General features: G+C 39.1%; 1 protein-coding gene across 2 annotated transcripts in view; it reads right to left on the minus strand.

Moving 5' to 3' along the window:
• LOC106880767 (sarcoplasmic/endoplasmic reticulum calcium ATPase 1) overlaps positions 1-24,255 on the minus strand; it is a 108,685-nt gene that overhangs the window by 71,609 nt on the left and 12,821 nt on the right. For both annotated transcript variants that reach the window (XM_089341057.1, XM_089341056.1), the window contains exons 2-4: positions 18,193-18,210; positions 12,330-12,412; positions 2,432-2,536 (exon numbers count right to left, since the gene is read on the minus strand). In XM_089341057.1, the coding sequence (XP_089197183.1) occupies positions 2,432-2,536; positions 12,330-12,412; positions 18,193-18,210 (206 nt within the window). The remainder of the gene's footprint in view (positions 1-2,431; positions 2,537-12,329; positions 12,413-18,192; positions 18,211-24,255) is intronic.

Raw genomic sequence — 24,255 nt, forward strand, 5'->3', positions numbered from 1 at the left:
ACACTACCTGTACCACAATAATCATGGCCACTAACCACCACTGTTACTACTACAACTCGTACCATAATATTTACCATGGCTGCTGCAATAACCACTATCACCACCAGCATTATCATCATCATGACCGTTATACCACTACAACAATAGCCACCACCACCACCACTACTCCTGCTACAACAACAACTATTACCACTACTATGTATATGACCAGCACCATGACAACTACAGCCATTACAGCAATCACTACTATCCCCAGAACCACAACAACAACCACAGCTGCTGCTACTACTACTACTGTTATTGCTAGTACAATTATTATTGTGACCATCACAACAACAACGACGACGACGACTACTACTGCTGCTGCTACTACCACCACCACCACCAGAATTGGTAGACAGGAATACAAAGTATTTGCAGCAATGATGAAGCGACGGTTTGTAGTAAATAGCAGAACCTGACCATAAGTAGTTCATTCGTTGATGTTGACAATCAATGACGGGGGGGGGGGGGACATTGACGGGCGGTGGTGGTGATGACGACGACGACAATGATGACGACGATGACGATGGTCATTGATTGATTGATTGATCTGGTACTCAAACAAATACTTTCATTCTCTCTAACATCGTCATCGTCGTCATCATTGCCACCAATAATAATAATAATAATAATAATAATGATGATGATGACAATGGCAGTGTAATTAACATCAACATTATTACATCACCAACACCACAAGCCGCCATAGTGTAAAGCTTGGCTTAGCTTAGCTCACATTGATGTTATCAACAGTAACAAACAGTGAAAAACACCCACCACCACTGGCAGAAAACATTGCCAGTGCCTCCACCACCACCGCTGATGGCCATCAGTGGTGGTGACCACATATACCACTGTTAGGAACTGTATGCAATAAGCTTTAGAATAATAGCTAACCCTTTTCCACACACCTCCATCATCATCGTCAATGTGATCTTGTAGAATAATTGGGTTGAATTTACTCTCCCTGTATTTTATTTTTAATTTTATTTTTTTTATTTTTGGTGGTGGTGGGGGGGAGTTACATAATGATAGTGCTAGAATAATAAGAGGGGGGAGAAAGGGAAGGAAGGGGAGAACAAGGAGTGAGGGGAAGGAGGAGAGCGAGGAGGGGGGAGGAGGAGAGCAAGGAGAGAGGGGAAGGGGGAGAGAGGGGAAGGAGGAGAGCAAAGAGAGAGGGGGAGGAGAGAGGGGAAGGAGGAGAGCAAGGAGAGAGGGAAGGAGGAGAGCAAAGAGAGAGGGGGAGAAGGAGAGAGGAAGGGGAGAAGAAAGGGTGACCAAGGAGAGAGAGAGGAAGAGGAAGAGGTGTGAGGAAAGAGGGAGAGGAGATGTTTCTAGAATTTAGTCTGTTGTTGTTGGTTTACAATGTTCACATTGATGTTTTGATATTTGGTATTGTAGCTGTAGTGAAGCTTCTACAGCAGAGACTCTGAGACAAACAGACAGAATCCGAGGAAGGATTTATTTTGGTTTTTGCCTAACTCCAAGTCAACCCCCAACTGAACAACCTCGGGCAAAAAGGAGTTCTTGTCCTTGTGGGGTCAAGACTAGATTATGCAGCACAGCCCTTTCTTTCATGCTTTTTTTTTCTCTTCTTAAAAAAGAACAATACACAAACAAATGGAAAACAGACACAGAAGGTCATCAGTTATCAGCCAGAGGGTCTGGGTTCCATTTGTGTGTTTATGCTTTTTTTAACCTATTAATTAGGGGAAAGCTACGTACCCTTAATTACATATATATTTGTATGTGTATACTCATATATATATATATATATATATATGCCCCTGGACTGGCTCTTGTGCAGGTGGCACATAAAATACACCATTCTGAGCGTTGCCGTTGCCAGTACCGCCTGACTGGCCTTCGTAGGATTTTCGAGCGAGATCGTTGCCAGTGCCCCTGGACTGGCTCTTGTGCGGGTGGCACATAAAATACACCATTCTGAGCGTGGCCGTTGCCAGTACCGCCTGACTGGCCTTCGTGCGGGTGACACGTAAAAGCACCCACTACACTCTCTGAGTGGTTGGCGTTAGGAAGGGCATCCAGCTGTAGAAACTCTGCCAAATCAGACTGGAGCCTGGTGTTGCCATCCGGTTTCACCAGTCCTCAGTCAAATCGTCCAACCCATGCCAGCATGGAAAGCGGACGTTAAACGATGATGATGATGATGTGCATCTTTGTGTTTGTCCCCCACCACAGCTCGACAACAGGTGTTGGTTTGTTTTCAGCCCTATAACTAAGCTGTGTGGCAGGAGGCTGACATTTTAAGTACCAGATTTGAAATAAGCACTGGGGGACAGTTTGGCTAGGGCCCGCCAAGGTAGTGCACCAGCATGGCCACAGTCCAATGACTGAAACAAAAGACAAAAGGATAAAACAAACTTACCTGCCATACACCAACAACAGCATTGCACACCAAAATTGTAAGGATGACGAAAGGTTCAACAAATGCAGTGATCTGATCATCATTTTCTTCAAACCAAGCCAAAATCTGGAAGAAAGAGGGAAACGGTAAATTAGAAAACATTCCCACATTTTTAAGTCAATGCATTACTTTTCAGTAATGGTGGGAATAAGTTGAAATTCACTGCTTGTAGAAAGAAATGCAAGCTGAGGAGGTTTGGGAATGTTACCCGCTCAGCAGGGATGGCCAAAAAGGTGACAGACGAAGAGGCAGAGAGAGAGAAAGAAGTGGGGAAAAAGAACATGTGTGAGTGGACAGGCCTAAAGATGGGAGACACTGTACAAGAGATAGAAGACAAAGACAAATGGAGAGATCTGGTCACAAGGTCACCAGTGGTGCCCTAATGGTCAGCCAGACCGTGGGATACTTAATGTAATGTAAAAAAAAGTCATTAGGTTAGATACAAGATGACACCCCAACAAATAAAAGGGGCTTTCTCTTAAAACAACCATTAAACATAATTAGGTGCAGTCATGGCTGTATCATAAGGTCAGGAGTTCAATTCCTAGTGGCGTGTTGTGATCTTCAGCAAGACACTTTATTTCACATTGCTCCAGTCCCTCTCAGCTAGCAAAGATGAGTAGTACTTGTATTTCAAAAAGGTCAGCCTTGTCACATTGTATCATGCTGAATCTCCCTCCGAACTACACATCAAGAGTACATGTGCATGAGGAGTGCCCAGCCACTTGCAAGCTAATTTCATGAGCAGGCTGTTCTGTTGATCAGACCAACTGGAGCCTTTGTCTCCGTAACTGACAGAGTGTTAGTTTAAGTGGTAACCTAATACTGTAGGCATAAAACGGCAAGAATAAGTATAATTCAAAAAATGGGTAGAATTGATGGACGGTCAAACAAAATGTCTCATGCTCGTTAGTTATGGTCCTTATTTGTTCCGAGTTCAAATCCTGATGATGTCTATTTTGCCCTTCGTCCTTCCTTGATGGTTCTACACTCCACGAAAACTTCTGGCTTTGTACATACGTAAGAGATCGTTATTACAGTAATTAGAATGAAAACTTTAGCTCGTTACCATGGAAGTGAAATGTATGTAAACAGTGAAGATTTTCACACAAGTAATCAACAGAGTTGCTAGGTGACTAAATATCAAACTTAATTAGCAATTGTTAAACTAAGTCAAAGTAGCAGCAGATTAATATCATTATTGCAGACTCGTTAACATGCCAGACTAAATGCTTAACTGCATTTCGTCCAGGTTTTTTTTTTTTGGAGTTCAAATCCCACTGAGGTCGACTTTGCCTTTCATCCTTTCGAGATTGATGAAGTACCAGCTGACCACTGGGTCCAATGTAATAATCGACTCTGCTGCTCCTCCTCCTCCTCCTCCCTACAAAATTTCAGGCCCTTGTGCCTACAGAATCATTAGTGCACCAAACAAAATGCTTAGTAAGCATTTCTTCCAACACAAAATTCCGAGTTCAAATTCCACTAAGGTCAACTTTGTTGTCACCCTCTTAGGGTTGATAACAGCAACTGTTCACCCCCACCCCCGAGGGGGGGGGGGACAACCTGCCCTTACCCTTAAAATCTTCTAGCCATCTGTCAGAATATGAAACCGTTATCATTATTATTTGGTAGAATTGCTAGACTGATGGAAAAGATGCCTTGTAGCGACCACTAAACAGAGGAGTGTCCGTGACTGAAAATGGTTTCCTATACGCCCTCAGTGTTTATTGTTCCTGTGCATCAGTCACAGTCAAAGACCACATTCTCTGTTAACCTTCCTGCAATTTCACTGCACCTCTTATGTGTCCACAGCATGTGCTGAGTACACCATCTGGAATTCCTGCAAATACTCCAAAACCAATTCCTCTGACTGCTTAACATCCCTTCTAGCCCTTCACCAATCACTATGTCCAGCTCTTCTAGGACATTGGACCTCTGGAATTCTATATTTCTGCAAGGGCTGACACAAAATTTGGACCAGATCTGGCCAGTTTGAACATAGAACAAAGTAGAATATTTGGGCCAGATATTGCTGCTTTAAATGCTAAAGGGTTAACGAAGTTTATTTTATTTTAGAAAAAACAATTTACTGAATCTAAAGATGCACCATTTGAAATGGAATTGGTTCAGATTACTTCAAAATTCCAGTGTTTTTGCAAATGCTACCATAATTTCTTTTTGGTGTGTTCCAAGTGGTATGTGTACCCCACTGGTGTCGAGGTACGTGATTAGTTTTGAACCAGTTGCTATATTTTCTTAATAGTTATTTTATTATTATGAGTGTAGAATGGATGTCGGCAGAGCGATTGTCTACAAGTGCACAGAATACAACACCAAGGTTGTAGGATTATAATAGGGAGGAAGAGTGTGAAGAGGAGGAGGAAAGAAAGAGAAAAGGGAGATAGAGCAGAAGGAGTAAAAGAGAGGGAGAGGGAATAGAAGAATTAAAAAGAGAAAAAAAGAGGAGGTGAGAGAGAGGGAGGAGTACAGAAGGAGTAAAGCAGAGATGAAAAGAGAGCAGGGGGAGTAAAGGGAGGGAAGTGAGAGTGTGTGTGTGTTTAAATAAATAAATAAATAAGTAGCTATTTTGATGATAGATTACCATGGAGATATATATGACATCAACTTAGACCACTTCCTCATATCTGACCTTTCTAACATGCTGCATGGTATCCCCTCATATATAATGTATAGGAGAAGGAAAGGAAGTGAGGAAGAAGGGAGGGGAAGGAGGGGGAGGAGAGAGAGAGAGAGAAAGAGAGGCTAAAGAATAGCAGCAGCGATTATGTTTAATCACTCGTACATCATGACACCAGAATGCCAATAAATAAATTCCTGTCTCTTGAGATAGAAAAAAAAATCTTTTGGTTTACAAGTGGTCTACAACACTGTGGCATAGCAGTGCTACAGCAATAGAAAGAAAGCAAATAAAGCGATTACATACACACACAAACATTTATATACACACACACACATATATACATACAAACACACATTTATACATACAAACACACATTTATACATACAAACACACATTTATACATACAAACACACATTTATACATACAAACACACATTTATACATACATACACACACACATATATATACACACACACACACACAACTTCCAGCTGAGCAATACCTTATAAGCGAAAATTTGGTAGCTAGAAACTGGAAAAGGTGTCATGTATGTTTGTATATGTATATATATATATATATATATATATACATACATCTATATCTTTAAGCATGTGCACATTACTACAAAATTTGCAAAATCATAGCATAGTTGGAAATTGGAAAAGGTGCCATGTATGTATAAATACACACACAATCTATCTATAAGTGTACACACTACTGCAAATCTTGCAAGATCATAGTACAGACTAGTGGGTCACACTCGTGATTGGCAGCTAAACGTGTGATGGTTGACACACATTAAATGCAGAGAAAGAGGTATTGTATGTATCCAACGAGACCTAGAAACAAGCTATAATTTCTGACTTTTTAACAGGTGTGCACATAAAACAGTTGGCATAAAGGTATTCCCACACAGAGGCAAGTGTCATTTACGAAGGTCAGCAATTGTGTTTGTATGACCTTACATATATAACCATACACACCAGTTGTTTAGCCATAGGTCATTCCTGATTAAGGTGGCCAACTTTAAGGTGTAAAGTAACTAAAGATTGCTTCACAAGAAATATGGCCGTTATCATCATCATCATCATCATTTAATGTCCGTTTTCCATGCTTGCATGAGTTGGACAGTTTGACAAGGGGCTGACTAGTCAGAGAGCTGTACCAGGCCCCATTTGTCCACCTTGGCATGGTTTCTACAGCTGGATGCCCTTCCTAATGCTAACCGCTTTACAGAGTGTACTGGATACGTTTCAAGTAGTACCAGCAAGGTCTGCTCTGGTGTGGTTTTTATGGATGGATGCCCTTCCTAATGCCAGCCACTTTACAGAATCTACTGGATGCTTTTCAAGTGGCACCAATACCAGCAGGGTCAGCAAGAAATAAGGTTCACAGTCATAGGTCTCAGAGCTCAAGCCAAAAACACTGCACCTTGAGCGACCACCTTCCATCACAGTGTTCGGTTGACTTGACCCTTGAGCGAAACAGAAGGGACAGAAACTATGCAGAAGCCCATCTGAAAATCTGGATGTACTTAGGTGACTAACTTAATCTAGGGTTTCTCACAAGGGTTGCAGTGGTTAGGTGAGGAGGAGGGAAGGGTCTCCTTGGTGGTGCCTGTGAGGATTTCTGAGTGTATTTTGCCTTTGGTAAAATACACAGGCATGGCCCTGCTTAGAAACAGATGAGGGTTGGCAACAGGAAGGACATCCAGCTGTAGAAAATCTATCTCAGATAAATGCTGTCTGATCCATGCAAGCATGGACAAATGTTAAATGCTGATGATGTACAGGAGAGCGAGAGAGAGGGGGAGGACACGGGGTAACGCATCAACTTTGTGGAGCCATCAATGACTATGGCCCACTCACCAAGCTAAAATTTCGAATCCTGTGACTAAACACATTCTTCAAGTGAGAAATTAAAATGCCATTATTGCCATTATTTTCCTAATGGAATGTAAATAACCAAGATGCCGCCAAGAAGTTGGAAATACATGAAGTCAAAAAAGAATTCTTGCAGAGAGAGAGAGAGAGAGAGAGAGAGAGAGAGAGAGAAAGAGAGAGAGAACAAAAAAATGAAATGGAGAAAAAGAACAATTTTATATAAAATGGTTCTTCAAAAGCAGATGCTAGGTATTATCTTGAAAGATTTTAAGATTGCATGGCATATACTTAAGTTAATTGGCCAAATCTTGGCATTTGATGCACTTCAGAAACTGTACTGTCAAAATATCAGGTGCTCAACAAAATAGCAAAATGTAAGGGGGGGGGGGGAATCTATGATGTTCCTTCTCCTAGGAAGGACCAAATTGCCAAAATAGATTCATAGAATCTTTTAGTATATTGCAGTCAGAAAAATAATGGCAAGTGAATGGTGTTATTTGGCTTTGTTCAGAGTTCAAATCCTACCAATTCTAATTTGTTTTTCTGAGGTTGGTGAACTTAAGTACCATGGTTAACAGTCAACAATACCTTAGAACAGTGGTTTCTAACGGAAGGGTTCAAGCATGATTGCATAGAAAGAAAGTTTGCTTCCCAACCACATAGTTCCAGGTTCAGTCCCACTATGTGGTAGCATCTTAGGCAGGTGCCTTCTACAGTAGCCTCAGGGTGACCAAAGCCTTGCGAGTGGAATTGGTAGACGGAAACTGAAAGAAGCCCATCACATGTGTGTGTGTGTGGTTTGTTTGCCAGTACCATTGTTTGCCAACCAGTGTTGGTGTGTTTATGTCCCCTGTTACTTAACAATTCAAGGAAAGAGGCCAATAGAATAAGTATCAGACTTGTAAAAGATATGAACAAACACAGAGGACAAAAGCTTTACAGCAAAAATAGCCAAAAGCAACATTTCCTGACAAGGGAAAAGGAATATTTTTAACATCAGCAACTTTGATGCCATTTTCAAATTACAATCTCAAAATCCTGAGTGGGGGTGGGCAGGAAAAAAAAAAAGGTCACATTGGATGATGAGGTCCTAGATGGACAATGTTTTAATAAAAGATAGGACCGTCACACCTGGAACACCTTTGATTAATAAGTCTACCTGCTGGAATAGATCAGGGAGGACAACGAAGGGGTCAAAACAACAAAGACATCCATGTCACCTCTAGTTTTTTTTGTTTATCAAGGTTATTTGCAAGGATGTAAGAGAACAGGTCTACAAATTTAGACATTGGCAGGAGAGCCAGGATTGATTGCACTTCTCTTTTGTCCTTCACCTCCTCCCTAACACAAACCACTCAACTAAAATTATGACGACGATGATGATGGGACATAATTATCTCTCCCATCATATGAAATTGCTTCTGGAATTAGTTTGAGCTATCAATAGACAACCCGTCCACACACCACCACCACCCATCCCTGAGTATTCAAGATGCCATGATGCCACCTACCAAACAAAAAAAAAAAAAAGGGTTATTTTTACTCTTGTATTTCTTTCCCCACCTGAGATGAAATGATATTCTTGCAAAAAAAAAAAGACCAAAAAAGAAAGAAAGAAAGAAACCCCATATCTCCTCAACCTTCTTAGAAAAAGAAAAGAACTACTAAGATGCTGTTGGTACAACCAAGAGACTAGTATATCATTAGCTTAGTGAACATAAATGGCTTTGATCACAGTTTTGTCATTTAACCTCAGCTCAGCAGCACTTCAGTCACAGTTTCCCTACCACCCCCACCCCCACTTAACCTCAACCCCCACCCCAGCCTCACCTCACAGGTATCATGTCTATGTAAGATATCAAGATATCATCATATTTAAAATGTCAAAACTGCACCACCACCACCACCACCACCACAACCACTTCCACAAATTCTGTTTCTCTGAGATTTTTCTTTCTTTATAACTTGCACACACCAACTTATTAGTTTGGGCCTGTGCCAAAACAGCCAGTACAGAATACTTCAACAGCATACTAGTCTGAGCAGTGACTTTTATGGCTAGCTACCTAACTAACTAACTAGCAAGTTAGCTATCTATTTGCCTACCTTTACCAGCAATACCTCCACCTAAGTGTTAAACATACCATTAATACTGCCAGAAAATAGAAAGAAAACAAAAAAACAAAACAAAAAAACAACCAACAAAAAAAAAAACAAAAGAAAAAACAGTTCTAGTGCATTAATACTGATTTAGTACACCAATACTCAATCTAATGATTGAATTATGATATACTTCACCAATCAATATAGTACATGAATGAGGTCCCATGAAAGAACCGTCAATGCACTTGACCAACTTGTTAGAAACTGCAGTCAAACAGACCAACTATTGTCTTAACCTTTTAGCATTTACACAGCATTTACTAGCCATATCCAGCCCACGATCGTAAGCTCGACGCTCTAACCACTGAGCCATGTGCCTTCACTTTTCATAGAAAGGGTACCAGATAATATAGTTCTTAGATTTAAGATATTTGTATAAAACCTGGGGTGGTCAAGGCTAGGATATTCATTAGAAGTCTGATTAACACTAACACTGACCTGTGGCTTAACAATTAAAAGAGAAACTCATTTCTGTTCCTATGGCAGTTTACTTGTTTAGAAATTGCAATTTCAGTCTCCCAGAAATCATTGTTTACTGAAGAAAATGATTAAATGTCTGCAAGTACTTATTGACGAAAGAACTACTGCAGTCCTGCTTGGCACCCTACTGTCATTTATGCAAGCCTGCAATCTATTCAATAGTGCGTATCTGTCACCACGCACATATTCAATATACTGTTATGACAAATAAAAAAAAATCAAATAACCATTTCAAACACTGGCTGCTATCTTTAGCAGATTGAGTGGCCACATAGAGACTCCGTCAGTAGCTCCTGGGTGTTAGTGATAGGGGATTGAAACCAGATGATGAGTTTACTGTCCTTTACACCTAAATGTTTGCCCATACAAACAGCCCTTGCAACAAACAGATTTTCTGACATCAACACCCTACCAAAAAGCTACAACAGATTGCAAAAACTATGAAAGGTTTGCAGAAACAAGGATGAGCAAGGGATAGACAATAACATATGGCTCTTGGGCGACTTTAGCAGAGTCTGCCATTTCAACAATTCAGTCAAGATCAGAATCTTCTGATTATCAACCAGTCTTAGAGACCCTATCCTCCTTCCTCTCCTTAAGTCATAAACAAGAGTGAATATACAACTTTCCCTGGCTACCACACCCATGCCTCCCTGCTCCAGCATATCTTACCTTTTATCTGTTTCAGTCATTAGACAGCGGCCATGCTGGGGCACTGCTTTGATAATGGTTGTAACTAGACTGCAACAGAGATAAGAGGCGGTCACAAGCAACAGGCTGTTCCCCAAGGTTTTGGTGGTGATCTCAGTCCCACAGACCAGCATGAGCTGGATCAAACTTTCGCTGTTCAACAAGAACCATCTTACTCAGATTTATATAGTACTGCCACACACTTTTGCCACTGTCCCCATGCCATCCTAGAGGTTATATCCACAAGATCACAACTTGGCGTTGGGTAGGCTATTCAACCACAACAGACCTTTCTCCTGAACCAGCACAGGTAACAAACAACAGCATATAAACATTACAAACACACACACACAGACACTTCAAGGGGACATACTGGAAGAGATAAATGCCATTAATGAAAGAGAAAATTTCAGTCCAAAGATAAGGTCTCAGAGCAAGATTTGAACCTGTGACGATACTAACACTTGAATCAATACATGCTCTGGTAAATGCAAGTTAATCATACACACATATACACCTTAGATCATGTTTAATACAAATGTAGGATTAATCACTTAGGAATTAACTATATAAATTGTGTAAACTGTGATGGATGGATATATATATATATATATATATATATATATATACATGTATGTAGCCATGCATGGATATGTTCATATATATGTAAGCTTATATCTATGTATGTACGTTAGAAGCAATGAACCTCAGTATACATAAGAGATTCATCATTGGGAAAGAATGTAGAATGGTTGGCAACAGAGTGGTGTTGTAAGCAGCATCTAGAATAGCAAGAATATGTTCTATGTAACAAGAGAATGTAGTACTTGAGTTATCATCTTACACCATCTTTCAGAGCAAAGAAACACATCAAGAGGCCCCCCCCACTGCCACCACCACCACACACACACACACACTACCCATAGAAGTATATCCATCCATCCACACACGCATACACACACCAGCTGCTGACTCCCGTGCAAAGGAATACAAGCAGCCAGCAGTTCTTTCATACTAGATCTTTATACACACACACACACGCACACACACACACGCACATATACATACATATATATATATATATATATATATACATACACACACACACACACACACACACACACAGATTATATGCCTATACATATACACACAGACGTACATAGACATTCATACAGAGCTGTCTAAAAGACTCTGCCCATGCACACACAGAAAATACAGAGAAAGGAGAGAGAGAGAGAGAGAAAGAGATAAAGAGAAGAGACAGACAAAATCTCAATGATTATAATTATGTAATTAATAACATTTCAGCAACTGCAGGTTTTATATTTTTAAAAACAAATTAAGAAATAAAGATAAAATTATTTACACCTTGTTTTTGGTTTGCACTGGATTTTTGTTCTTATTTTCAAGCTGCTCTCTCTCTCACTCTCTCGTACACACACACACACACACACACACACATGCTATGAAGGTCAGATGTAGCAAGGATTCAAAGGTCACTAAGATAGCAATGAAACGAAAGGGGCACTAACCACAACCCTTTAATTTAAAAAAATTTTTTTTTTTTGTCAGGGCTTCTCTGTGATCTTCACAAAAAACAAAAGACTCAAAGAATTGCCTAGGGGTGGCACTCAACTAAGTAATGGATTACTTGTGGGGGTCACTAACTTGCAAGGCATGACCCCTTCACAGAGTGAAGCATTAAGGGAAGTGGCTCTGTGTCAGGAGTAGAGAGGCTGAAGAAAAAGGAAGAGGAACAGGTGTTTTGCTGTAGGGGAGACACACACGAGCACCCCCCGAAAGAAAATAGAGAAAGGAGAGTGATGACATATCAGAGGGTGGCCCCTCAAGGTACAAGGGGGACAAAGAGAGAATAGGGGCAAAGCATGTATATGTGTGTGTGTGTGTGTGTGTGTGTGTGTGTGTGTGTGTGTGTGTGTGCGCACACAGATTTCAGTGAAGATTGAATGAAAGAGAAGGAAAAAATAAGAGATACTTACGAAGGAGATGCAAGCAGCTAGCAACAGAATTTTTACTAGCAAGTCATCAAATTGCTCCAAAATGAGTTCCCAAAGAGGTTTACCTGTTGGATTAAAAAAAAAAGAGAAAATAAGATTAAAATAAAAAACCCAGCAATAACAAAAAAATACAAAATAATATTTTCGATGGGTGAGCAGGGTATCCCAATGGTATATGCAAGTCCTTATTTTCCTTACTATTTCAATATTTTATCTGACATGCAGATAAAAAATAGCACTATCATCATCATCATCATCATCACAATGAAGAAACCATTATGCTGTGATGTAATGACTGATATAAAACAAGTCCATTGAAGCAGCAGTATATATAACTATATTTCTATACATCTCAAGTTCGAATTCCACCAAAGCTTACACTTTTCATCCCTTCTGGGTCAATAAGATGTCAGTGAAGTACTGAACAGAATGAGGAGAGGGTTTGGATTTTTATTTTAGTAATAATATAGCAAAGATTGGTTCCACTGACTGTACCAAACTCCACTTTAACTCTAGATAGTCTTTGGATCAAGCAATACAGGTAGAGAGCTGGACAAAATGCCACACTGGATTTTAGTTACAAGTCTTTACATTCCGAGTTCAAATTGCACCGGAGTCAACTCTGCTTTTCATTCTTCCAGTTCCAATAAAAGAATTGTGTTTAGTCATTCACAGGTTGTCTCATTTAGTAGAAATAGGATCGAAGACAATTCATCCTTTGGGGGTTGAGAAATTAAGTACCAATGAAACACTGGGGTTGATGTAATCGACTGGCTCCCCTCCCCTAAAATTTCAGGCCTTGTGCCTTTGGTAGAAAGGATTATTATTTTGCAGGTAGTGTGCGAGTAGCAGAATCATTAGCATATTGGACAAAATACATACATAGGGTAATTTGTCAGTCTTTTATGTTTCAAATACAAATTCCACTGCAGTCAACTTTACCTCTCATCCTCTTACAGTCGATGAAATAAGTCCCAGTTGCACACTGGGGTTATTGTAATTGATTTGTCCCTTCCCCACCAAATTTCAGGCCTTGTGCCTATAGTAGATAGGATAATAAGGCATTATTTTAGGCAGCAAGCTGACAGAATCCTTTCTACTGGAAGCACAAAGCCTCAAATTTGGGGGAAGTCGATTACATCGACCTCAGTGCGTAACTGGTACTCATTTAATCGACCACCCAAAAGGACGAAAAGCAAAGCCGACCTCGGCAGAATTTGAACTCAGAATGTAATGATGGGCAAAATACTGCCAAGCATTTCGTCCAGCGCACTAACGAATCTGCTAGCATGCTTGACAAAATGCTGCTAAGCATTTTGTCTGAGTTCCAATTCCACCAATGTCAACTTTGCCTTTTTTTTTCCTTTGGGGTTGATAAAATAAATACTAGTTGAGCACTGGGGTCAATGTAATCAACTGTCCCCCTCTCTCCTTCCCCCAAATTTCAAGCCTTGTGCCTATAAAAGAATTCTTTGCAAGACATTGCTAGATAATGTATTCATCGATATACTGTTTTTAATTTTTTTATTATAAGATGCTGGGAGTGATTTGAGGGAGATTGGGAAGCTATTTCTTGCAGGTTGAATGACCTAATGTAGTCTCCTTGTTGATTTAATAAATACCAGAGAAATACCGATGACAATGTACACATCTCAGCCAACCTTCAAACTCGGTAACTTTGCATTCAAGACAGAAGTGCTGCCTGTCTGGGTCATCAATACACTTCAACTGAATTGCAGACGATGACGTCTAGAAATTCCCCCGTCCAATATTTCACGTGCTTAAAGTTACTTCATCTCATTATCGTCCCTCCCACTTCTTTTAATAATTGCTAGAATATGAAGACAAACATTAGGAGTGGAATGGAATCAAACCATATCAAACAACCATCTAAAAGATATTAATATATGATATTAATAATACTTAAATATTTTTAAATGCCACAGGATACGTTTATTCATTTGGCCTTTTTTCTTTTTTTTTTTTTATTCCATTTCATTATGGAGGGGAGGAGAGAGAGGGGGGGGTTATAATAAGAGAAGGAGAAGGAAAGCGACTGTTAGCGTAGGAACGCTCGTAATACTGACATTTCTGCTTGACTTCTTGCAAGAGATCAACTTCTATGAACCGGAAGAGTGAAACAGCCATACAATAAAGACAGTGACATTTGACCAATGTTATCACCGTTGCTGACCAGAAAGACTATGAGCCTGAGAGGAAGCCAAAACATAGTCCTCCGACCTGCTAGAAATAACAACCAAACCACCCTTTATTCATGACTTACTATCTTGAAAGCAAACATATGTTAGAGAGGTGTAGTTGTTGTATATTCAGAAATGACAGGATGGTCACAGCAGGACTATTTGGTCATAGGTCTGCTTGATCAGAGTTGACTTTGGGGCAAAACCAACAGCAGTGAAAATTAACTGTGTACAAAATTAATTACTGAAATGTGTAGCAACCACTTCGTCATCGACTGACTGACCCAATAGATAAAATAAATAAATGAAAATTACCCCCATCCTTGGTCACCAAGTTCCGATGCTAATCCAATAATCTGGTGGATCATGGAGGTAGTGGATGATGACTACTTGTAGTGCTGGCAGACTAAGCATTAACCCTATTAAAAACACCAACCAGCTCCAAGACCACTGACCCTGGTTCTAACATCTGACCTCCCCACATTTTAAAGGATCTATGGACACCTTCTCACCATCTCTACTCCCACCACCCTCTCTTCTAAAATGAGAACAGTTATGTCCCTCTTCTACAGCAAGAAATCTGTTCCGCTCTGGCCCTTTTCCACATGATTTACTATTCCCCACTCTTCATTCTCTACTCCTTTAAAGTTCTCCTTCTCCACTCAAGGTCCATAGTCTTGCAAGCTGCATGGTGATTGCACTAATGCTGGGGTCATGGAAAAAGTACCCAGTACACACTGTACAGGGGTTAGCATAAGGAACGGCATCGAACTGTAGAAAATATGTCAAACAGACACTGGAGCATGATGCAGCCCTTGAGCCTATCAGACTCTGCCAAAAACCAGCTAGCCCATGCCAACATGGAACATGGACATTAAAAGATGATGATGATGATGATGACTGACAATAAAATCTATCAAATCCATGTATGGCCCTCTTGTTCAGTTATATTCAAATACAAGTTAGATCCTTTCAATCTGGTACTGCATGGCCTAGTATGTTTTGAACCTGTAGTCATTTGTTTTAAACTAAACTACACAAGTGGAGGGTATTGGACTCCTGATCATAAGACGATTTCAATTCCTAGACCACGCTGCATCTTTTACGTAACTCCGGTCCACTCAGCCACAAAATTCTTCCAGTAATCGCTGGGAAGTTAACACTGCAATGGACTGGCACCCCATTCAGAGGATTGTTGTAATCTGTCACATTCTACAGAAACCAGGTTAAACTCCTGCCTTATGAGTCCTGTAGTCCAAGACAGACTTAATACATATACTATAATGGAAGCATTTAGTTGTATTAAACTTTGTTTTAGGTTTACTAAAGTGTGTGTGTGTGTGTGTGTGTGTGGAATTAGATGACAAGGGTAGGTTTACCAAGGGTAGGTTTACATAAGGGCTACCCTTCAGGGTCAGTCTTTATTTCCAGCATTTTACCAAAATCCAGCAATGGGCAAGTACCAGGTTGGGTGGATTTCAGCTGTCCAACTTGCAGCAACTTAACAATGGACAAAGTCACTTTACTAAATCTTTGTTAATCCATTCTAAGAATAATCCAAGATTTAAATGCACAGCTTGCTTATGAATTTTTAATTCATTATAAAAAAAAATTTTTTTAATTAAAAAAAGGGTGGGGGATGGCAAAATGGAAAAGTATCTCTCTACCAGAAATGTAAGGATTGAAGTGTCGCAGGGATGACTATGGGGTTAACAAATTTAATTTACAACCACATGGTTGCAAGTTCAATCCCACTGCATGGCAGCTTGGGTGTGAGTGGCTAGAACTAAGGGTGATCTTCAGTGGATTGCTATGAAATTGTTTAGTGCTAACTTCTTGTCATATATACATAAACATATGATGCAATACCTATATATAACAATGCATGTAAATATAGAGACATACATGCACATGTATATACACAAACCTGTATGTATGTGGAGGATCTTTCACCAAGTTATTGACAAAGGATGTAGAGCTTGGTGAGAAAACCACAGAACAGGTTACAATTCACGACCCACTCCACTTGGGTTCCTGAAAGTAGCTGCCATAAGAAGACAGAGTTGTTCAATGTCAAACAGTGGGAGCACCGAATAACTGACAAGTGTTTCTTTAGCCTGCACAGTTACGGTTAAATGGCAGAGTTCAGTTGAGAATGGTTCAATTCAGAGAAGGATAGGCAGTAGTCATGATTCTGTGATCTTTGAGACTTGTGGGAAGGAGCAATTGAGAACCTGGTCCAATGGCTTGCAAAAGGTACCCCAGGATGGGGAGAGAAACAAAAGGGAAGAAAGGTTGGATCCTCAACTGGCTGTTTTAGCAGACATTACATAGCAACTACCTACTCCGTTGGCTTCTGGTTCCACATCACCCTCTCTCCCAAAGGGTCATATGACCAACCACCAGTGCTATTTATAACACAAGGCATGCCATTTAGCAGTAAACTCTTAGTAAGACACTTATATAATCCAGATTTAAATCCAATTTCAAATGCATTGTTCAAACAGGGGAAAAGCAAAATGCAATGGCCTTTAGTTTTAAAAACTGAGTGGGCTTGGCGGAACCCCTTTTCAAATAGTGGTAGAAGGGTTGTGGACAGCTTTTGAGGAAAACCAAAAAGAACAAAGACTTTTTTTTCTTTTTTACTCTCCATTATTTATCATCACGTGTAGAAATTTCAGACTTGTATATTCCCAGCTGTTGCTCTCTTCAACAACAAAGCAACCCACAGTTCTCATTTAATAATTAAAAATATATAAATAAGCCACAATTGATTTAAGATCCTGAAATATGGGGGGTAGCTGGGTGCAAAAAAAAAAAAAAAAAAAAAAAAAAAAAAAAAAAAAAAAAACAAACTTGTTTTCCTGTAACAGGTTGACATGATGCACAAAAGCAGAAACAATAGTTAACTATTGTACCAAGGGCAGTGCTATATGTGATGTAGCATGATGACCGTCACTTCACCAAACCAGCCCTGCGTGAGGTGTTGCAAGGTGACCATCACCAAACCAGCCCTGTGGCAAGTTGATTACTACTGCACCAGACTGGTGCTACATGTGATATTGCAAAGAGACCATTGTTACACTAAGCAAGTCCAAGTCCCTATGTTGTCACAAGCTGACCAGCACTTCATCAAACCAGCACTACATTATATTAGAATTATTATTATTATCATTATAGTTAGGTGGCAAACTGGCAGAATTATTAACTTTTCTTTGTCAACTTTGCCTTTCATCTTTGGAGGGAGGGTCAATAAATAAGTACCAGTCAAGTACTGGGGTCAATAGACTTACTCCCTTAAAATTGCTGGCCTTGTGCCAAAATTTGTAATTATTATTATTATTACCATATTAGAACTATTATTATTAATGACATTGTTATATTACTGAAAGTTTGGTCTTTTGATTTATTTGTGATCTATTCTTGGCATTAAGACTTAATTCCATCTTTTAACTAATAAAAGCAAACAAAAAATGTTTTTGTTTTCTTTGTCCAACTGTGAAAAATACATTGCAAATGAAAGCTGTCAAACCGTCTCAATCGATCATTTGCCGAAGTTTAGTGAAACAGAAAGACGTTTGAGAACAACAGCATGAAGGATGGAATGATGGAATGAATTGAAGGAAGAAACTAAGTCCACCTACCTTCCTCAGCCGGCAGTTCTGGAAAGAGAAAAAAACAAAAAAAAACCAGTATTAGAAAACAGTTTTAATAGACAACAAAATAAGACATAAAAATCATATAGCAAATCGTATTTGATGGCATAAAAAGATGCAACCCAATTTCTGCAGAGCATAGACAGGATAAAATGTCTTTTTAGTGCATTAAAGCAATGTGATATTTAAAGCAGCTTCAGATTAAGGACCCTGCATGATTTTTTTGGAGACATTCTTTTTGTTTGGAAAAGAAGTGCGTCTTATATACCATCAAATACAGTGTATACATTTCTATTGTACTACTAACGTATCCATACAAAACAGATATTGCAATTAACAAAAGAGAATAAATGATGTACACTCATCCACATGCACACAGCTTACACACAGATTTTTATTATGCGTGCGTGTACGTATGTGTATAAATTCTATAAGATATACAAAAGAGAAAGTTTGGTAAGGCATATACAGTAATCCCTTGACTATCGTGAGTTTTATGTTACAACCTCACCCCTGCAATAAGTGAAAATCTGCGAAATAAAAAAAGTACTGTATATTTTTCTTTATTATTTTCATAATTTGTATGTATATATTTTATTATAAATGCAAAACAACCCCATGGAGGAAATGACTTAAGCTTAACCCTTTCATGACCAACCCAGCTGAAACCGGCTCTCTGGCTCTGTAGTATAAATGTCATGTTTTCATAAGTTCTTCCACCAAACTTTAGTCACAATTAATGTTCCTAACACTAGCTTAATGATAGCTAAGTTATTTTTCTAAATTCTTTGTTATATTTAAAATAAATGAGAGAAAAACAGAGCATCTCAAAATAAAAACAGTAACGAAAGGTTTAAATAATAAACCGCAATATGGTGGGAGATTACTGTAATTGGGAATGCAACTTTGTTAGGTTTGTTTTTCCAAACATTAACAATTGTTGCTGAAATAGTTTTGTTTTTAGGACTGGATGCTCTTCCTATTGCCAACCTTCACCTGCATGTAAGGTAATATTTCCCTTTGTCCTTCAGTGAACAGCTAAATAGTTGGACATGCTTTTGTGGATGGATTATAAAATAAATGACACTTGTTTACAATTAGCATGTAAATGCCAAGGCAGATGAAGAGAGACATACACAAACAGAGACACACACACACGACGGGCTTCTTCCAGTAACCATCTACCAAATTTTATTCACAAGACACTGGCAACCTGTGGCCTGCATTGGAAGGCACTGGCCAACAGTATCCATGCAGTTAAAAAGAACTCCACACACACAAGCTTCTTTAAGTTTTCATCTACCAAATACTGACCTCAAAACTACATAATTGAGAAATGAACTTGACCAAACAATCATGCCTGCGTCCCGTCCCCCCCCCACACATTACTGCAAATATTCAATGTCAGTTTCATTCATTTAAGTTCTGAGTATGAATTAGCAATGAAAAACAAATTAAAGATAAGACCAATTATCAGATTAAAAGTGGTTACAAAAATATATCACCACCATTGTATTAGCAGTAAAAATGGCAATGAAAGTGGCACTTGACCTATGACACCATCATTGTCAGAAATTGAAACCCATGTGCTTAAACAGAAGTGTGCAAAAAAAAAAAAAAAATCATTTGATGGGCTCAAAAGTAGAGATGTGATGTAGTAACACATCTACAATTACATCTTTGATGGACCATGACAAGATACAAACTAACCAATTCCAATAGCCAATCTAAGTATTATACCTAATGCATACACAATGTTGATGGGCCTGTTACTGAGGTATTTGTTTTGAGATAACATCTGTTACAAATGAATATCAGAAGGGAATGAAAATTCATCCCAGCAGTGATTAGTGGAAGCATCAGTTACTCGTCTTTTGGTGCCTTTTCAATGGTGTACACTTGGCGTGAGTCTGAGACAAATTCTTGTCTCCCTCTAATATTGTTTTAAATGCATGATTTCCATAACAGGGGTTATCCCAGAACAAATGCTGTAATAACTGATGTGTATACAGTGTTTATACATTGAGTATGATACATAGATGGCTACTTTAAATTTCATACTGGCTCAATTGTGTATACCAACTCCAGATAGGTGTGAGGTTTTTACAGCAGCCACTTTGACGAACTGTCTGTAGGTAATGGTAGCCCAGAGATTGTGGACTTCAGTGCTTACCTCAAAAGACTAGAGAGACTCTTGGCAGAAAAGGTGGAATGTTGTGAAAAGCCAATAACAGCTGCTGAAGAATTGTCAGCAGTGAGCAAGTGGTTATGCAAGGGATAAATTGCCTGGTTGGGATGTTCTACTCCATGAGATTTACAGACACATTCCAAACTTGTTTGCTCCTCTCTTGGCAGATATCTATTGCAACTGGCAACAGACTACGGTGGTCAGCCTCACCCAGAGACAGGCTGAGAGGAAGCTAACCCTAAATGGCCAGCTGAGGTGGCAAGCGCAAACATTGCAGTCATTATTGCTACCCGACGTTGCTCCGGTTTTCTGATAATTAAGCTGAAGCATCAGTTCTTTGGCTTCTTGTAGAAGGTTCACATTCAACTAACCAGAAGATGTCTCTGCTGGTGACACTCTGCACAGCGGGTGTTGGTATGTTGCAGCTGATAGTGTGCAGGCATGAACCGAGTCTGCAAAGATTGATGGACAGTGAGAAAATGTTGCTATTCGTCAGGTGCAGTTACCCCACAACTCATCTCTTTGACAAGGCTACAGACTAGGGTGAGATGAAAACCAATGTTGGGCATCTGGCACCAGGAATGTTGTGAGATGCTTGCAATTCTCTAGCTTCATCCCTGTCAACTTCGTCAATATAAGTACCGGTCATATGTTTTGGTCTACTCATATCGACCATCTTTGCATGACAAACATCAGTCATAAGACATTTCATTTTCATAGAACTGACAGATCAAATCCTGGTTCATTTATAACACACCTTCTGTATATATGGTCCCTAGACTTGCTCAAAACAGCCAGTCAAATCCAACCATAAACATTACAAGATGGTCACAGGGGGTTTGTTTCATTAGGATAAGGTTTACCTATGGCTCAACAATGAGCTTACAAGGTACAGTGTAAGTAATAGAAAAACAAATAAATGGGGTCTCAACAGGTGACATACATACAATGAAGAAACCATTCAGTTCAATAATAGGGTGCTCAGTGTTGATGGAAATTTATATCACCAATTTCTTGGTTGCCTGTTATTTTTCTCAAGAAGGGGGCGTGCTGTGATATTAGGGGGTTCATTCAACACACTGTAACCCTACCCTTTATATAAATGGAATATGTGATTATGAGTTCATTTAATTAGCTATACACCCCAACGAGGACAAATGGACCATATGACATTTGCAGTAATGCTAGGCCATTGGTGAATAGAAATTCTAGGTCCAATTTTCTGGGGATGAACAATTCAAAATGATTACCTCCCTAATTGCCCTTGACAAAAGCATAACTGCCATTTATTCACTCGTTCTTTACATACCCATGTCCCAGCATGGCCACAGTCCAAGGGCTGAAATGGGATACATCTTCAATGACAACCATAGGACTGCATACATTATACAGCATTCACATTGATCCCTAGTTTCAATTGAAATCCTTCAAGATTAATGTTGCCCTTCCCAAGGTTCAAAGATCCCAATTTGACTACAACTCTCCCCTTACAAAAAAACCCCCAAAAAACCCCTAATTTAACAAATATTTTTTCTGCTATGGTGTAACAACAGCAACTATTGCCAAGATAAAATGGCCTCTTTGTGATCACTCAACCTGCAACAAATAGCAGCCAAATTGCCCTCAAATCACACCCTACCATTTTATACATTGAACAATATACGATGTAGTAAGTCTCTTCGGTTTAAAAACAAGAAATAGGATGGTCATGGCTTGAATGCATTTGAGAATCAATCTACTTGATCAGAACTGCTGACTGGGGGATCTCTGCAGGACAGGAAATAACAAACCTAATAAGCTGAATAATGTAATTTAGTTTCAAATCCTAAACAAAAGAAAAAAATTATGACATTACAATCTTATTTCCCATAAAACCAGAAGTGTGTGTATGTGTATATATATATATACATATATATATATATATATGCGTGTGGCCTTGAGCCAAAGTTAAAACATTATCAAGTATCATCCAGGGGAAAGGTATGACTGCTGTAGGATCTCATACTACCTCTCCCATGCTAAATATGTGCTGCCATTCATTAGGAGCGAGAGAATTGAAGTCAAAACATCATTACTACGATAATGAATGGCACTAGATTGCCATGGCAATATAGTACATACACACTGCTCTAATTAGGACAAAAACCCAGCAGATTATGTCTAATTACTGTTTATTAGTTAAAAATAAAATCATTAGTCATTCATTTTATATATATGTATATATATCTATATCTATATCTATATATATAAGAGAAAGAGAGAGCTAACATCAATTTTCAGGTTATTACCTTGGTTGCTGTGTATGTGTGTGTGTGTGTAAGAGAGAGAGGTAGGTGTGTACATTTATGTTATTAGTACTATTAATTTAGTTCAAACTAAATTACTACCACATTGGTAAGTAAAGTTGCAAACTCACAGATTGTAATTGTTATGGCTTTCTTTGGTAGAATTACTAGAGTGCCGGACAAAATGCCTTGCAGTATTTGCTCCACTTCCTTACATTCTGAGTTCAAATCCTACAGGGATCAAACTTTACCTTTCCTCCCTCTTAGGCTGATAAAAGAGTACCAGTCAAATATCGGGGGCCAAATAATTGATCTTGGTCATGTGTTTAAATTTGAAACTATTATATTTTCATCCTTTTGGAGGGGGTCAATAAAATAAGGCACCAGTCAAATACTGGTGTTAATGGCACTGACTGAGTCACTTCTCAAAATTGCTGGCCTTGAGCCCAAATTGGAAACTACTTTTATTGGAACTTCCCTTTGAAGAGACAAAACGTGTGATATGTGCACGAATGAATATAAAGTGTAAGGGGAGGTGTGTGTACATTCTATGAAAGTGATTGTTTTAACCCTAGTCAATCAATCCAACAGACCTGTGATGAAAGGTGTTTCAGTTCAGTTACTCCATGATCAGCCAGTCCATTTTTTTTTTGTCTTGTACATCAAGGATTTCATTATCTAATGTTTTTCCTCATTTAGACTAACTTTTGCTTTTTTTCTTTTGTCTTGCTGCGTACATATTGTTGGGGGGGGGGGGTAAATGTAGCTGATCTTTCTGCTGGACATGCAGAGGTAGAAAGAATTTCAGCTTTGCAGAAGAAGAATGGCTGGACACAATGTTTTAACGTCGGGTGTGGAGCTTAAGGAAATAACAAATGCACCCCAATTTCCGCAGCACATATTCGGGAAAAGATTTTGATGCATTAAAGCTTATTGGAGTGGGGGTGGGATCTAACTTTACATGTAAGATCCAGGATGGGTTTTTTTTTTTTTCTTTTTGAGACTGTGCATTGGAAAATAAAAGTGCATTTTTTAATATGCCATCAAATACAGTATAAGAAAAGGGTTAGGTGAAATGGGAAGAGTTGGTGAATAGATAAGTTCACTCTCACAAGTGAAAGTCATTGTAGTAGTAGTACAAGACGCAGAGAGAATTCGAGAAGACTTCTCAAAGAAACAGTTAATCTGTGACTAAGCATATTAGTAAAAGTCTTTGTCATCAATCAAATGACCTTTTTGTTTATGTACGAGTATAGCAACTGTTCCATATATGTAAAAAAAAAAGGGGGGGGGGGGTCTTCCTGGCACAAGAAAGTGAATATTTTATTCACTGGCATTTATTTTCCCATGCCTGAGTCCATTTAGCTGTCAGTTGGTCCAACAGGATAGGGTATAAATTCACAATTAGGAGCAATGCAAACTGTAAAACTGTTTAAGCAATTGTTAGCTTGCAGGACTTGAGTTAAATACACACGGGAGAAGTTACCTGGGTGGTGTTAACCAAGGGTAGATTTGTCTGGGTCATTTCCCACTTTGAAAAGTAGATAGAATCTTTGGCCAAAATGTTTGGTGGTTTGT

The sequence above is a fragment of the Octopus bimaculoides genome, chromosome 24 (genome assembly GCF_046866305.1).
Source record: "Octopus bimaculoides isolate indiv1 chromosome 24, ASM4686630v1, whole genome shotgun sequence".
Classification (NCBI taxonomy): Eukaryota; Metazoa; Mollusca; class Cephalopoda; order Octopoda; family Octopodidae; genus Octopus; species Octopus bimaculoides.